Source organism: Pseudonaja textilis, chromosome 5, assembly GCF_049901715.1.
Source record: "Pseudonaja textilis isolate UNSWEBS1 chromosome 5, rPseTex1.2, whole genome shotgun sequence".
Lineage (NCBI taxonomy): Eukaryota > Metazoa > Chordata > Lepidosauria > Squamata > Elapidae > Pseudonaja > Pseudonaja textilis.
Genome location: NC_141994.1, coordinates 67,923,798 through 67,941,920, shown reverse-complemented (window position 1 = coordinate 67,941,920; position 18,123 = coordinate 67,923,798). Strand labels below are relative to the sequence as shown.

At 40.3% G+C, this 18,123-nt stretch overlaps 1 protein-coding gene across 1 annotated transcript in view; it reads left to right on the top strand.

Annotated features, from left to right (window-relative positions):
* Positions 1 to 1,146: 1,146 nt before the first annotated feature.
* Positions 1,147 to 18,123, top strand: part of DNAI7 (dynein axonemal intermediate chain 7) — a 31,479-nt gene continuing 14,502 nt past the window's right edge. The window contains exons 1-6 of the mRNA XM_087935265.1: positions 1,147 to 1,214; positions 6,000 to 6,081; positions 7,140 to 7,231; positions 11,366 to 11,467; positions 13,430 to 13,567; positions 15,807 to 15,953. Of these exons, the coding sequence (XP_087791391.1) occupies positions 1,212 to 1,214; positions 6,000 to 6,081; positions 7,140 to 7,231; positions 11,366 to 11,467; positions 13,430 to 13,567; positions 15,807 to 15,953 (564 nt within the window). The 5' untranslated portion in view covers positions 1,147 to 1,211. The remainder of the gene's footprint in view (positions 1,215 to 5,999; positions 6,082 to 7,139; positions 7,232 to 11,365; positions 11,468 to 13,429; positions 13,568 to 15,806; positions 15,954 to 18,123) is intronic.

Here is an 18,123-nt window from a genome sequence, read left to right as displayed (position 1 = left end):
GTTGAAGACCCCTGGTATAGATTGGGCATATTGGTTAAATGTATTGCATGTCTGCATTTGGGCTTAAATTCCTCCATCCGAGCCTGTCCTAGGAAAAGGACCACTTGATCTACTTTGCAAAGTTGTGGTTCTCGTTTCTTCAAGTGACAATCGCAATCCCTCTGCAATATGAATGAAAATATGAAAAAAAAAATACATTCGTCATTGTATTTTTCTCTCGGATCCCAACGCGCCTGGGAAAGCCAATTTCTCTAGGAAAACCACACTTTCCCCATCTCTTCTGCACACACACAAAACGCAACAAATTTTCTCCCGGTCTTTAACACTTACCTTCAAACTTGGCAAGTTTAAGACTTGTGGACTTCAACTCCCAGAATTCCTGAGCTAACATGACTGGAGAAGGAATTCTGGGAGTTGAAGTCCACAAGTCTTAAAGCTGTCAAGTAAGAGTTAGCTAGACTTAGCGAGAGAAGCAAGGATAATTTTCCTGTTTCCCCCCACTTCTACGTTTGTACCATTCCAGCTAAAAAGTTCTGCAGAATCTTTTTTAATCACAATTAAGGTTGGTTGGCCTTAATCAAATTAGGATCTAATTAAAAATAGAAGAATGCAACGAACGCATTGCAAGCACCCTCAGAGTCTCTGCGAAATTCGGACGAAACAGTAATTTCAAACAACCGAAATCTTTACAGAGAGGCGCCCTAGCAAATTTTCTGCCAGGAAAATCTTAATGCGCCTGCGCAGATTTACCTTAGGCTTATATACCAACGATGGGAATTAATTCAATAATTCCTGGATGGGAATCGCAGAGGAAGAACAAAATGAAAGCTGTCACCCCTGTAACACTTCCGAATTGGATTCAACGTCCGCATTGGCAAAACTTCCATCACTGCACGGAGTGTCCAAAAAAACCCCAGCCGATCCTTACGGCTTTTCCTCCCGAAGCGCCACGCAATCCTCTTTCTGTATATTAGATGTGTGGGGTAGCTAGAGGCGTTCTTACCCCCGCAATGTTCACTTGGGAACCGGAAATGGTTTTACAAACAAAGCTTTCTAACCTCTTGAGGGAATTCATTCCCCCTTGTCAGGAGCGTCAAGGGGCGGGGACTCTCGTTGCGCCGCGTGGAGGGGCGGGGACTGGTTGCCGTAGAAACGGAGGGGAGGGGTCGTCAACAACTTTTCAGCCTGGTTGTTGGGGGTGCTGCTGAAAAATGGTGAGTGACGCCCTTTCCCCCCCCAACTTGAGGGGGCCCTTATTTGCATATCGATATGCATATGCAAATCACAACTCCCGCATCTCGTTTGCGAACGCTTCGCAAAGAGGATGAAACACGCGAGTGGGTCAATGGGTTGTGTGAACGCAGCCACTCACTGCAGTTGGGGGGAATCTGGCACCTCTGTCCCCATTGAGGCTATAACCTTCATGTCTTTTTTCTTTTTTTTCTGCTTTTTTTCCTAAAAAATGTTTTATTTCCACTTGAAGATGCTAAAATGAAGGTGAGAATGACACCTTTGGGTCAAACCTCAATAAAGCTTTATGCTTTGGTCCTGTTAAACCTGCTGTGACTTTATTGAGCAGGTGGATATTCCACAGGTGATACAGATACAGATTAACAGTTGGAAGGGACCTTGTAGGTCATCTAGTCCAACCTTCCATCCAAGCAGACCTTACACCATTTTGGACAGGTGGCAGTCCAGTCTCTTCTTGAAAGCTTCCAGTGATGAAGCTCGCACAAACTCCCACAAGTCCTTTTTATGCTTTTCTAAGCATAAAAGGGATGCCCTCCCTTGTTCTTCCATGTTCATTTCACCTGTGGAAAATCCACCTGGGCTCTTTTTCCTTGCAAATGAGTTCTGGCTTCATAACACAAAGAGTCCTCGGTTTATAGCCATAATTGGGACCTGAATTTCTGTTGCTAGGCTGTTTTGACCAAGGCTTCCTAGACCGTAATTATGCACACGCTTATTTTAAAAACAAGTCTTTTTATTGCAGCGCTGGGAATTGTTTTCATTCCCAGCTGGTAATGAATCTCAAACAGTCCCTTGACTGTTTTTTTTTTGGGGGGGGGCTGTCATTAAATGAACCCATTTTATTCAATTGGTGTTTTTTTTGTTTGTGCCAAAAACTAGAAGTAAATGCCAGAATCGGGCAAAAAACCCGTTGAAAATCACAGTCATATGACTGTAGGAGAGAGTATGATTGTTGGAGCCCCAGAATCAAGTCATGTAAAGCTCTGTAATTTCGAACAGTTGCTGGTTGTTAAGTGAGGACCAGCTGCAATCCAAGACAGGCCATTTTGGGAAGCATTAGAAGAAGTTTGAGGCTTTCAGTGTTCCATTCTGTGGGTTCAGTTTGTTGTTAAGCATGGGAGACCCACCTGTGTTTGTGAAAACACTGATATTTAGGCTGACGGTAAAATGGAATTCAAACTACTTCCACCCCGCTACCCTGTCTTGACAATTTTATTGTGTTTTTCTGATTTTCTCTGTTCTTTCTTTTTTTTTCTCCGCTCTGCATTTAGGGTCCCAAAAAGAAAAAGGTATGTAGGTAGACAGCTAAATGAATCTTAGAGGCATTCATACGTACCAAATAGCTCGTATATTTAACGTTGATACTAGATTATAACTTCAAATGATGGTCCACTTTGGTTTAAAAGCAGGTTTGTTCATGCAGTGCGTTTCAATCCATTGAGGGCGGTGTTTCCTGACCTTAGCAAATTTAAAATGTGTGAACTTCAACTCCCAGAATTCCCCAGCCAGCATTATAGTTATTTTTTTTTTTTAATATACATGGGATTTAAGTGCAGGAATGATTAAGACGTTCACAGCTTCTTGTGCCCTCCTCAAACTGACTTAAACTTGTTAACACCCCCTGCCAGCACCAAATACCGCTGAACAACGGTTCTCAGTCACCTTAGCCAGCATAGCCAATGGTGCAATGTTGGAAGATATAGTAGTTCTACACCTGGAGCACCTTAATATTTCTATGGTTATATTTTCGCCTTCTGTACCCACAAGGGTTGTAGAATTGACACAACTCCGTGATCGCATCTGATTTATGTATTGCTTCAGATGCTGTTGATTTGATTTTTACTTCAGGGGAAGAATAGCTCCCAAACAAGACAAACCCTCTGTAGTTGAACCAATGATTATTTATTAGGCGTGCCAGCAACCCTGTCAAAAAGTCTCTCTCACACGGCAGGCTAACAAGTCTGTCTGGCAGGGAGGTGAATAGTTGTCTGACACACCTAGTCAACTCCGCCCCCTGCCTTTTATCCACAGAGCTAGAGTAGAGCTTCACTAGCAGCAGTGGTTCTTCTGTCCCGAGGACCGGCCCATAGATTTCCACTGCTCTCCTCTCCTCTGTGCATCCGAGGATCAGGCATTGGACCCAGTTGTTCCTCCTTTTCCTCACCAGCCACCTCCAGACCTGGGAGCTGTTGACTCCGCCTCTGAGGGCTGACGGACGACCCAGGCTCCGCTTCTGTCTCTCTCTCTCTATCTATCTACCAGCTCCATTCCCCCTTCCCCTAGGAGCTCTCAGGTTGCCTTGACGGTGATGTTGACTGTCACGCTTCCTCCTCCTCCTCTGATTTGGCTGCTGGAATCAGCTGAGAGGCCACAACATTCCCACTGGTGGCCATTGTGCCTTGCCAGTATCTTCCCAACCTTTGTAGTCTGAGGGTTAATATATCTTTTCCTCACCAAATTTTGCTTCTTTCCTCTTGACCATATGATTAATTCTGTGGGGAAGGCCAAAATACACTTTTGGGGACTCTAGTATGGTAGTCAAGAACCTGTATGTCCAATGAAGATTCTCAGTCATCCAGGTCATGGTTGTCCCAAAGGTGGTTGAATCATCTACTAGCTACAGGTTTGTCAAAGGTGCTTTTTCAAGAAGCAACTGGGCTTTCTTATTTTTCTTTGAAGACATGTCACTTCTTATCCAGGAAGCTTCTTCCATTCTGACTGGATAGTGGGGAATGTTAAACACAGGTGCAATCAGAGCTGAAGAAGCTTCTTGGATGAGAAGCGACATGCCTTCAAAGAAAAACACAGAAGTCCACCTGCCTCTTGAAAAAGCACCTTTGAAGAACCTGTAGCTAGCAGATGGTTCAAGACCCAACTCCCAGTAGCCCCAGTAAGCATGCATTATCTGATGATCATAGGACCTGAGCACAACATCATCTAGAAGGCCATTGGGTGCCCACACTATAATTATACTGGTGGGAATATTTAGGGCGATGTTTTACTGTTTTCTCAATAGACCCAAGAAAGCATTGTCATGATGTCCTTCAAGATCTGGGAAGTTGCAGGATCACACATGGGGTTGGGGAACATTTGGAGAAGTTCTTATGCCTACCTTTGGTTACCACCCAGTGGCCTCCTCCAGCTAGGAAGAGGAAGATTGGACCAAAGTACATTGTGACCTTCCTTGGCATGATGCCCAACACATAGATAAGTGCATGGAGCTATTCACCATTCACCATTCTTTGGTGAGGCAGCAGTCTTCATAAGTAAGACAATCAAATGTGGACTTCATGGACCTTGTTGAACAGATTTCAATGTAGTGGACAACATCTTAATTCTGACTGCTTCATCAGTCCAGATAATGTTTGCGTAGTTTGTATAAATTGATAGCATTTTCATAAATTGCTTAATTAAACATTTCATTTAATTCATGCAAAAGTGGTATACGCTGCGTACATTTAATATACATTATATAGAGAATCATAAATATTATGCGTGTTATATAAATTCAGATTGCAGGTCCATTTGGCTTTAGCAGGTTCCCTTCTCCACACCAATATTGGTTTGTTAAGTCAAGAGTTTCCTGTTTATCTTCCGATACTTAAAGCTGGATGATAACTCTGGCAATTTCTTGCCATTGACCAACCTGTCTGAGGTGGCTTGAGCTGAAATTCCAGAAGATCTGGAGAAGATGGGATTGCTTACTGCTGTTCTAGATTGCCCAGGGCAGAAAGTGTCCTGCCCTGGGACAAATAATCTGTCCAAGAGAAGAGCAGGGATGTCTCCATGCTGGATTTGAACTTGATGGATCTCTTTGGAGGATCTTGTGCATCAGTGATTCACAAAGTCTTCAGCATTCAGTACCACCATTTTAGTTCCCCAGCTGCTCCATGGCATTGCCACATGGTGGGGCATTGTGGGTAATTAAAATGGCAGCTCTGATGTGTCCATGTGATGGGAGTAGATTTATTCACCCTGTAATCTCTCAGTTGCCCATTTCAATGTCAACATCGTACCAATCTTATATAAAAGCCGAATACCACTCATGCATCATCACAAAATCTCCAGAACCGTGAAGCCTACAAACTTGAAATTTTGCACGTATGTTCCTCTTGGCTTCTAGGTGCTCACTAAGAAAGGATTTTTTGAAATGATCAGAGCGTTAGTATTTCATATATTATTAACATGCTCTGATGCTAAGGAGTTCTACTCCCCCTCCCCACCTGAAAAAAAATCTGTTCCAAATGCAAAGCACAAGCAGAGGAGTTTCAGTTTCAGATTTAGTTTCACAGCAGCAACCAGCTTTAGTACAGAACAGTTGAGCTAAGCCACGTGCAGGTTCCTTGCTGTCTCCTTCTTGGTCACACAGGAAATACTGTTTCAGTTTCCAAACTGCCCTCAACTTTCTCCCACACTGGCAGGATGCTAGCCAGATGAATAAGGATGGATGCTGGTAGGCAGAGGCAGAATTTTCCCCCTTATTTTCCTCCCCAAAAACTAAGCCCGACCACATAGTTTCGTAGCAAAACACAGGTAGGGAGCTAGTAGGAAAATAAAGATCAGTTCATCCTCCATTCCACAGTTTCAAAACAAATTTTTGTCTGATCAAATCAATGTCCTGATTTGAAAAGTGGATATATATTTTTACCAATATAAGTAAGAAATATTTGAAGTCCCCTTTCTGCTCTGTCCTTTTTAGAAATGTCTTTAAATTTAAACTTCCGTTCTGTTGTTTTGTCTGGGTTCAGTCTGCGGGTACTAAGAAGATTAGTAAAGCTGAACGGATGAGGATGCTAAGAGAAGAAGAGGAACGGCGACTGTTTGAGGAAGGTAGGTGGATTTTCTACCCTCTGTGTTACAGGTGGTCCTTGACTGACAACAGTTTGTTTAGCGACCATTTGAGATTACAACGTCACTGAAAAAAGTGACCTTTTTTCACACTTATGGCCATTGCAACATCTTCACAGTCCCCTGTTCAAAATCCAGAGTCTTGGCAACTGATTCATACCTATGACCATTGCAGCGTCCAAGGGAGTCGTTTGACTCCCTTGTGCGACTTACTGACGAGCAAAGTTGATGGGGGAGCCTGATCCATTTAACAACCTTGTTGCTAACTCAACTACCGCTGCGATTCACTTAACAACTGTGGCGAGAAAGGCCATAAAATGAGGCAAAGCTCACATAAACCACTGTCTTACTTAGCGATGGAAATTTTGGGCTTGTAAGTCAAAGATGACCTGGATTTGTGTTCAAGGAAATCAGGATTATTATTAGAATAGAATAGAAAATAAAATAGAATAGAATAGAATAGAATAGAATAGAATATAGAATATAGAATATAGAATATAATAATAGGAAAAATAAAATAACATAAAATAAAGAATAGAATAAAATAGAATAGAATAACAGGAAGAAAAAAAATAACAAAATAAAATAAAGAATAGAATAGAATAATAGGAAAAAATAAAATAAAACAACAAATTAAATAAATAAAAAAGAGAGAATAGAATATATAAAATAGAATAGAATAGAATAGAATAGAATAGAATATAGAATAGAATATAGAATAGAATAAGGAAAAAATAAAATAAACAAAAAATAAAATAGAATAATAGGAAGAAAAAAATAACATAAAATAAATAAAAAAGAATAGAATAAAACAATAGGAAAAAATAAAATAACATAAAATAAAATAAACAAAAAATTGAATAAAATATAGAAGAGAAGAGAATAATAGGGAAAAATAAAATAACAAAAAAATAGAATAGAATATACAATAGAATAATAGGAAGAAAAACATAAAATAATCTAAAAAATAGAATAGAATAGAAATAATAAAAATAATAAAATAAAACCTGGTTCATCGTGTCTTTCGTTTTGTTCCTCAGAGCAAGCCCGCTTACGTGCTGAGCATGAACAAGCTGTGAAGGCTGAAAGGGAGCGTATTGAAAGAGAGAAGACGGAGCGCCTTGAAGCCAAAGTGAGCTCCCTCAGACCTTGCTGTGGATATTATTATTATTATTATCTAGGGGAAACCTGGGCATTTTTTTCGGCCCCTGGGCTCCATCCGGCCCTTTGGCTGTCTGGCTCATCTGGATTGCTTTTATTTTGAAGCTGTTTTTCTTTTTTCTTTTCTTTTAACAATTTACTTTATTTGCATGGCCACTCACTTTTGCCAGCCCGCCACAACAGTCTCATCTGGCCCCTTGGGAAAATTAACCCCGCCAACCCCTTCCCCCCCAAATCTAGGGCAGGCATTAATGTACCACCCTCAGGAGGCTTATGGTCAGTAAAACAAGAAAATACATTCCGAAGTCCTAGTCCAAATCCAGTTAAAAATACGAAGAACCAAACAGAACGGACATCGTGCCAGTTTAGAAAACTCCAGAGGAGAAGCATCTAAGATCTTTTTCTAACCTCCTTCAGCTTTTGTGACTTCATCACTTCATGGCAGAGTTTGCCACCTGAAAGACAGTGGAGGATCTTATCATGATTCCAGCCTGATACCCCCAATTTCCCCCATCCACACACACCCTTTTTTTTACAAGAATTGGGATTTGGATTGTAACACTGACCTTACCTTACTGAGCCTCCCTGAAGAAGCAGTTGGGGAGTTATGTAACCCCCAAATGAAGAGAAGCAGAGGTGGGTATTCAGCCGGTTCTCACCGGTTCTGTAGAACCGGTAGCGGAAATTTTGAGTAGTTCAGAGAACCGGCAAATCCCACCTCTGACTGACCCAGCCCCCATCTATTCTCTGCCTCCCATTGAGTCCCAACTGATTGGCTGGGTCTTCTGTTGTTGCCCTGCACTGGAAAACGGAGCTGGAAAGCAGGTTAGTGGGGTGGGGAGGGAATGGGGATTTTGCAGTAACCTTCTCCCAGGAGTGGGGAGGGAATGGAGATTTTACAGTATCTGTCCCTTGCCATGCCCACCAAGCCACACCACGCCCACCAAGCCGCATCACGCCCACCAAGCCACACCACACCCACCAAGCTCCACCACACCCACCAAGCCATACCACGCCCACCAAGCCACACCATGCATACCAAGCCCACGCCCACAGAACTGGTAGTAAAAAAATTTGAATCCCACCACTGGAAGAGAAGTATAGCTTGTTAGGACAAGTGTGAGCTCAAAATATGGTTTCAAGATCCTGGCTGGTCTTGAAATCACCGATTTTAATCAAAGTGTAGTTTACTGAATAGCTTAAGGGATAATTTCGAAGAGGAAATCAGGAGTCCAATTGTGCTAGAAATTGATTAATGTGGGGAATTTTTTTTTACTATGTCTTATTAATCAAACCTGGATCTGAATCACAAAGAGTTAACAACCAATATCTTGAAATGAACCTCAAAGCCAGTTGTTAGCCAATGTACCTTTCATGGGTAACAAAATAACAGAGTTGGAAGGGACCTTGGAGGTCTTCTAGTCCAACCCCCTGCTCAGGCAGGAAAACTTACACTATTTCAAATAAATGGTAGTCCAATCTCTTCTTTAAAACCTCCAGTGATGAAGCACCCATAACTTCTGAAGGCAAGTTGTTCTACTACTTAATTGTTTCCACTGTTTGGAACTTTCTCCTTAGTTCTAAGTTGCTTCTCTCCTTTTTTTTTTCAATTTTAAAAATACTTTATTGAAGTTCAAAATATTAAAAAGTTTACAAAAATTCAAAATATTTAAAAAATTACAAAAATTTCTATAATGGAAGATATGTCAATATCTTTCAGCATCATTTCTGACAGTACAATAAATACAATACATACAATTAATACTTGACAGTTATTCATAGTATTGGTAATACTAATTTACAGTGCCTTAATATTATTGGTAAAAAGTTTTTCAGAAGAGAAAAAATGCCATATTAGCACTAAGTACGTATATATATCTAAAAAGAGAAAAATCAGAAATAAATCTACATAATTATAATCTATGTACTGTGCTCTCTATTCCATAGTCATAAAAAAGATGTTATATATTTTTCAGTATACAATATAAGTATAACTACATATATATTATAAATTAAATATGAATATTTACATAGATCTCCATTTTCTGGCAATTTCTTGATTTCAACAGTTTCAATTTGGTCCTACCTATATACCAATATGCCAATTTTATTTCCTCTTTTAATCTATATTTTTCATGTTTTACTGTCTACCCATTGATACCAAATGTTCCAAATTGAATAATATTCCGAGTCTTCTTTATCATTTAATTTCATTGTGAGTCTATCCATCTCTGCACAATCCAGGATCAATTTGGAACACGAACAGCCATCATAACACAGCTTATATCAATAACCCATTGCAATGAGGTCCACAGACATAGCTGAGACCAGCAAGGAGTAACTAGGGCAGTGGCATAGAATACATCCCAAAACATTATTTTTATACTTTTCTGCACGCATTTCACAACTACCTTGTTCCTCTTTATTGACAGACAGTCTCCACATACACCCGTATACATCTCAAACCTCTATCCCTCAGCTACTTTCAGTTTCTTATTTCTCACGGTGGTTTCGTCCCTCTATGTCCAAATATATTTATAAAGCTACATACTTTGCAAAATCATGTTCACAATTAGCAACGGCTCAGCGGGATTACAAATAGTTCTGGTACATTTTGAAATCATCCTATCTCAAACTTCGGTTTATGTCTCTTTATTCTGCAGCCTGCTATCATTCAAAGGCCTTGTTGAATCTGATAGATAAGTAGCCTATATTTTTGTTTCCCACAGGTGCTTTGGAAAATAGGTTGACTCCCTCTTCTTTGTGGCAGCCCCTCAAATATTTGACCATTGCTATCCTGTCACCCCTGGTCCTTCTTTTCTTCCTTTTTTCTTTTTTTGGATTTTATTCATAAACATTTTTTGAACACAGTGTTTTCTTCGTATACATTATTTAAACACACAAAAAAGAAACATAGCTAATTCTGTAAAAAATATTGTCCCATTTACTAATAATAATACTAATAATGTAATAGCACCTAAATTAACAGCTCTAATAATACTACATTCCCATGCAATACAATTCTCATTCTTTGTATTTAACTCATTCATATTTTTAATATTTATAGCAATTATGGTTATATATCTTCCCTGTTTTTAATAAGAACATTCATCGTTTTTCTTCCTCTAATTTCTATCCCTTGTTTTAAGCCACTCATAAAATCTATTTCCTGGTCCTTCTTTTCATTAGACTAGATATATTCAATTCCTGCAACTGTTCTTCATATGTTTTAGCTTCCAGGCCCCTAATCATCTTTATTGCTCTTCTCTGCACTCTTTCTAGAACAGGGGTGTCCAACCTTGGCAACTTTAAGACTTGTGGACTTCAACTCCCAGAATTCCTCAGCCAGCAAAGTTGCCAAGGTTGGACACCCCTGTTCTAGATTATCAACATCTTTTCTGTGATATAGTGACCAAAACTGGATGCAGTGATGCAAGGCATTTTAAAGTGGCATTAACACTTCATGTAATCTTGATTCTAGCCCTCTGTTAATGCAGCCTAAAAGTGTGTTGGCTTTTTTGACAGCTGCAGCACACTACTGGCTCATATTTATATTTATAGTCCATTAGGACTCCAAGATCCCTCTCCGCAGTTATTACTATTGAGCCAGGTACCACCTATTCTATACAGTGGTGGGATTCAAATTTTTTTACTACCTGTTCTGTGGGCGTGGCCTGGTGGGCGTAGCTTGGTAGGCGGTGGCTTGGTGGGCATGGCAGGGGAAGGATATTTCAAAATCCCCATTCCCTCCCCACCCCACTAACCTGCTTTCCAGCTCCGTTCTCCTGTGCAGGGCAACCAAAGAAGACCCAGCCAATCAGCTGGGGCTCAGGAGGCGGGCAATAGATGGGGGCGGGGCCAGTCAGAGGTGATATTTGCCAGTTCTCCAAACTACTCAAAATTTCCACTACTGGTTCTCCAGAACTGGTCAGAACCTGCTGAATACCACCTCTGATACTATACCTGTGGGTTCATAAATACTCACCAGGCTGCGTTTTGTGAACAGTTGCAGTTTCCGAGTCATCTTCAAGGACAAGGAGTCAAATTGCAATGGACTAGGTGCATTTAAAATAAATAAGAGATCTCTTTCCTATGTCCCGTTCAGGATCAAGAACGCAGGGGTGAGGAGTTAGCTGAACTTTCTGAGTTAGAAGAGAGCTTTTTCCTTGCGAGTGAATGGAAGCTGAAAAGTAAAGCCCTGGCTAAGGTATGCATGCCCTGGAATATTTGGATCCGGTTTCCTGCGAGGAGGGAAAAATGAAATTTACGGTGTAATTTTTAAAGGATGCAAATCTGTAAGTTTTTCACTGTACAAGTAATCCTTTAATTGCAATCACAATTAGCCTAGATGGCGAACTTTTTCGGCACTTGGTGCGCAGAAACGTAGCGCGCACATGCGCTCTTCAGGGCCGCACTCCAGAAAAGCCGAACGTCTGGGTTCTAGCATGCATATGCACCCGATTATAGGCTGGCGCGCATGCCTAGGGTGGTTTTCGGCACTGCCACACATGCAAAGGGATTGCGATGACCCGTAGTGTCTCAAAAATAACACAAAAATTAAAACATGAATCAAGGTCTTGTAATGCCTTCAGCTTAGCTTCGCTGTTTTATTAGTCACAGTTTAAACTCAAAAAGTAGATAATGAAGTAAAAGGAAACCCAAAACAAACTGCATTGACGAGATTTCCAAGGCAAACCAAGATAATTAATCACACATTCCAGGAAGATAACCAGGGAGAGTCCATGGGAAGAACGGCAACAAAGATAAACCGAGATAAACCATCCAAGGAATGCACTAATTTGACTCCAGCATCTGTGAATACGCAGTTCCAAACTTTGATATACAGAGCTCACAGCTGCAAACCATGAGGAGGATCATGGCCCTCTCCTCCTGAGTAGACCACGCCTCTCCCTTATCCTCTCCTCCCTGCGTGCCCTAGGATGGAGAGGGGATGGGCCTGGATCCTCCTCTGATTGCTCAGCCGGCCTCTGCCCTTCCCCAGCCTCCTCCACAACCTCCGGAGCCCCACTTCCACTCCCTGTTGGCTGTTCCTCCTCTTTCTCACAGTCAGTCTCCACCAGGGGCATGACAGGGATCGCGCTCTGGAAAAGCCAACTTCCGGGTTCTGGCATGCATGTGCACCTGACAACCAGCGGGCTGGCTCACATGTGCAGGCCGCTTTTCGGCACTCCCACATGTGTAAAGAACAGCTGATCATCATGCGCATATGCACGTCAGAAACCCGGAAGACAAACAGGCAAGGCCACGCATGCCAGGCAACATGGCTTCGCGTGCCACTTTGGGCAGGCGTGCCATAGGTTCAAAATCATGGGCCTAGAATATTATAGTCACTGGAGTCATTAAGTGAGTTACCTCCTGACCTAACTCTATTCTGCAACCATTTTCCGATGGTCATTAAATGAGTTACCATGGTCATTAAGCAAACCATGTGGCCATTAAGCCAACCCAGTATATCCAAGCGGGTTTTTTGGCACTTTCTGCCGAAAAAGGGTCAAAAGCAATCACAAATCATGGTAATATAGGTATAAAAAGTATCTTTTACAACATTTGAAAGAGTTACTACATGGTGGTGTGTGTGGCGGTGACAGCATTAACTCTGAGGACAGGCCAGAAGTACAGATAATCCTCGCCTTATGACCACAATTGAGCCCTGAATTTATGTTGCCATTTGTCAAGTGAGTTTTGCCCCCCTTTACGAACTTCCTCGCCACCGTTGTTAAGTGAAGCACTGCAGTGGTTAAATTAGTAACATCGTTGTTAAGTGAATCTGGCTCCCCCCCCTTGACTTTGCCTGTCTGAAGGTCACAAAAAAGGGATTATGTGACCCTGGGACACTGCTACCGTTGTAAGTATGAACCAGTTGCCAATTTTGATCCCATGACCGACCAGCGGGATGCTTACAACGGTGGTAAGTGTGAAAAAAAAATGGCCATAAGTCACTTTTTTCAGTGCTGTTGTAGCTTGGGTCACTAAATGAACTGTAAGTGGAGGACTACCTGCAGCTTTTTAAAGCAACTGGTCATTAAGCGAGTGCTCCCTGTAAGCAAGAGAATCATCCCGTGAAACTCTTTACCCGCCTCTGTTTCCAATCCGCCCAACTCTTCTCTGCTTTCCATCTGTATCCATTTCTGCCTTGGTGTTTCTCCAGTGGGAACATTATACATGCTGTGACGGCAGCCCAGACCCAACCGTTCCCCAGGAAATCAATACTTTTATGAGTTTGTGGCTGGAAGAATCCGAGAATGATATTACGACGGTGGTCGAGAAAGGCAGCAAAGTGCTGGAAGTAAGTTCCTGCCATGGTTATATCCCGTACTAGTCATTCCTCCAGCCAGAGAGAGGTCATGCGTCTTCAGACAGTGAGCAGGACTGGTATAATTTTATTTTATTTTATTTTTTATTTTATTTTATTTTATTTTATTTTATTTTATTTTATTTTATTTTATTATTTTATTTTATTTTATTTTATTTTATTTTATTTTATTTTATTTTATTTTATTTTATTTTATTATTTTATTTTATTTTATATTTTATTTTATTTTATTTTATTTTATTTATTTTATTTTATTTTATATTTTATTTTATATTTTATTTTATTTTATATTTTATTTTATTTTATTTTATTTTATTATTATTTTATGTTATATTTTGTTTATTATTTTATTATGTTATATTTTGTTTTACTTTATCATTTATTTTATTTTATTGTTTTATTGTATTGTATTTTATTTATTATTTTGTTTTACTTTATTTCATTATTTATTTTATTTACTTTTTTATTATTGTATTGCATTTTATTATTTTATTTACTTTATTTTATATCTTTATTTTAGTATTTTATTTTATTTTATATCTTATTTTATTTTATTTTATATCTTATTTTTATTTTATTTTATTTTATTTTATTTTATTTTATTTTATTATTTTTTAATTTAGATACTGTCCAACTCAAGGAGGGGTGCGGTGGCCTAGAGGTGGAGTTCTCACTTCACAATCAGGAGGCTGTGAGTTCGAACCTAGGTAGAGGCAGCTATTTCTCTCTCTAGGCACGCTGAGAATATATCAAGACTCCGCATTAGCGATCGGAAGGGCATCCAGCCATTAAAAAAAACTCCGCTAGCTCCATTCAGTTGCCCCAGGGATTAGTGGTCATTAAATAAAGATGATACTGTCCAACTTACTCTTAATGTTACTCCGGGTAGTTTATAGTGGAAAAATTAAAAACCATATAAAAATACATAATGGCAGTCCTTAACATACAACCACATTTGAGTACAAAAATGTCCACTGTAAAGCGAGACAGTTAAGTGAGTTTTGCCCCATTTTACGACCTTTCTTGCCACCGTTCTTAAGTGAATCACTGTGATGGTTAACTTAGCAAGCCGGTTGTTAAGTGAATCTGGCTTCCCCATTGATTTTGCATGTCAGGAGGTTGCAAAATATAATCACATGATTCTGGGACTACAACCCAGGGATGGGATTCAAATTTTTTTACTGCTGGTTCTGTGGGCGTGGCTCGGTAGGCATGGCAGGGGAAGGATACTGCAAAATCCCCATTCCCTCCCCACCCCACTAACCTGCTTTCCAGCTCCATTCTCCCATGCAGGGCAACAAAAGAAGACTCAGCCAATCAGCTGTGACTCCAGAGGCAGGAATAGATGGGGTTGGCAGGGCCAGTCAGAGGTGGTATTTGCCGGTTCTCCGAACTACTCAAAATTTCTGCTCCCGGTTCTCCAGAACTGGTCAGAACCTGCTGAATACCCACCTCTGCTACAACCGCCATAAATACATGCCAGTTGCCGAGCATCTGAATTTTGATCAGGTGACCATAGGGATGCTGCAAAGGTTGTGAGAACGTAAGTCCCTTTTCATAAGTTGATTTTCTCAGTGCCGTTGCAACTTTGAACAGTCACTAAACGAATGGTTGTAGGTTGAGGACTACCTGTATAAGAGCAAGTGGAAAATAAGTGCAGGAGATCATATACAATGCACAATACACAACGACAGTTTGCTCTGAAGGCCCTGTCTTCAGGGGTGGAATTCTACCGGTTCAGACCGGTTCTATCGAACCGGTTGTTACAATTCTGCCCAGTTCAGAGAAGTGAAAAAATTGTGCCCCTGGCTGGCCTCGCCCCTCTCCGCCTGCCCCTCCCCTCCCTGCTGAGAAAGTCCTTTTCATGCATGCGCAGCATCACTGACTGCCCCCGCCCGCCCTGTCCTGCCCAGTCACTCCTTATGGGTATTTCTTTCCCCCCCCACTCCTGACGATCAGCTGTTCTGACGATCAGCTGTGCCAGGATCCTCCTTGCTGTCTTATTGCTTCATCCAGGAGGCTTCCCTGAGGCCCAGGAGGCAAAAATACGGAGTGTGTGTGTGTGTGTGTGTGTGTGTGCTGCAAAAAAAAAAAGAAGCCATGCCCACCCAGTCACATCGCCATGTCCACCTAGCCCCGCCTACAGAACTGGTAGTAAAAATATTTGCGCCCCGCCCCTGCGTGTCTTCTAACGGAGTGGAATGTCTTCCAGCTCATTGCCAAGTTGGAAATGTACGTCCTGGAGACTCCGTTTGATGAGCTTCCTTCCAGTGATGTCATTCAGTACCAGGAGACCATTGTGCACCTGCAGAAGTTGCTTCATCACAAATACAACCAAGCCACAGAGCATCTGCTGAAGGTAAGTGGGCGCCGCCATCGTCGTTTTTCTCCGATTTTCAGATGACGTGGGATTGGTGGGCTGCTCATTCGGACCGGCCTAGCTGCTGTTCTCCTCCCTCAGTTTAATTTGAACAGCAACAACAGTAACGACAGTGTTGGAAGGGACCTTGGAGCTCTTCTAGTCCAACTCCCACCCTGCTCAACGGTGGCCCAGTGGTTAGAATGCAGTATTACAGGCAAATTCTGCCGACTGCCAGCATGTCGATTCTCACCTACTCAAAGCTGATTCAACCTTCCATCCTTCCGAAGTCGGTAAAATGAGGACCCAGATTGTTGACGGCAAGAGGCTGACTCTGTAAACCATTTAGAGAGGGCTGTAACGCACTATGAAGTGGTATATAAGTGTAAGTACTAGTGGTAAGTGCTTAGAAGATTAGCCAGAATATTTAAGGATATATCTTCCAAGTGCTGGAAGTGCAACCAAATTCCGGGCATTTATTATCAAACGTGGTGGACATGTTCAAAAGCAAAAATAAATAAAATAAATACTGGACTAAAATACACCCCAGGCTAGAAAAAAAATGATAAGTGAACATATAGATTTAAAACTGGAAAAATTCCTCTTGGGCATCATACCAGATAACTATAGTAAAAGGAATGCATTTTTAATAGTACATGTGTTAACAGCAGCCGGAATTGTGTTCGCACAACATTGGAAGGATGAGAAAATCCACACAGAAGAAAAGATAATGACAAAATTATCTTTTAGAATGTGCAGAAATGAATAAACTAACATTTGAAATTCAAGAAAAGGAAGACACTGAATATTTTGAGGTGTTCTATCATTGGTTAAATAAGAGAAACAGGAGTTAGAAACTCGAAGATTATGAGAGAAAGATTAATCTCACTATCAGGGTTGTTTGTTGTAACGTATTAATTGTGATTAATTGTGATGAGTTTTACTAATTAATAGGTATCAATGTTATGACGGAAAAGCACTGTTATCATGAAATTATCATTAGAGAAGACTATTACTATGATTGTGACGAATATTACTCCAAGAAATGTAACCAGGCAACACACTGTATAATGTGGATTTTGAACACGTTGCTCTTTCTTTTTTTTAATTTATATTAATAAATAAAAAAAACCTAGTGATAAATATTCAGACTGGAGGCCCCATACCATTTCAGACAAATGGTTATCCAATCTCTTGTTAAAAGCTTCCAGGGTTGGAGCATTCACAATTTCTGGAGGCAAGTTGTTTCACTGGTTAATTGTTCTAACTATCAGGAAGTTTCTCCTTAGTTCTAAGTTGCTTCTCTCCTGGATTAGTTTCTTTTTTTAAAATAATTTTTTATTAATTTCCCAAATTTTAAAAACATAAAACAAAACTTTATACATTGTTATCAACATCAAGACATCTTTTGCATTTCCTCACATTTTTCAGTATATGTATTTACTTATTCCTTTACCATGACATTTTACTCTTACTGTAAATCAGTATCTTTTATCCTTACATCTCAATCTTCTCCATGGTATATTTACATATTTACATATTCCCTCATTCTTTTCCTAATTGCCATTTTATTTTCTTTTTATTTCTAAACCACACATACCAGGCATCCCAGGCCCTACAATAAATGGAATCTTCTCTGTCTTTTATTTTCATCGTTAGCCTGTCCATCTCTATACAATCTATTATTTTTTTAATCACCATGCCTTCTGGTGGGACCCTTTTTTCATTCCAGAGTTGTGCGTATGAAATCCTTGGCAGCTGTTAATATATGTAACATAATATATCTATCTGTTTTATTGCATTTTTGTGTTATTATACCTAATAAAAAAGTTTCCGGATTAAATTCAATTTTCTGATTCGTGATGTCTTCTATCCATTGTCTTAATTGTATTCCAATATTTTTTCACTTCCTGGCATGTCCACCAAGTATGAAAATAAGTGCCTTTTTTCTTTTCCACATTTCCAACAATTTGGGTCTGAATTAAACATTTTTGCCAATCTAGCGGGAGGAAGGTGCCATCTGTAGAACATTTTGTATGGGCGAAAAATGTTGGCCATAATACAGACCTGGAAAATTGGGAGAGAATGTGGGGATCAAATTACATACTAATTACACCCTTGATTAGTTTCATCTTTATTGCTTCTTGTCCTGCCCCCAATGCATGTTTTT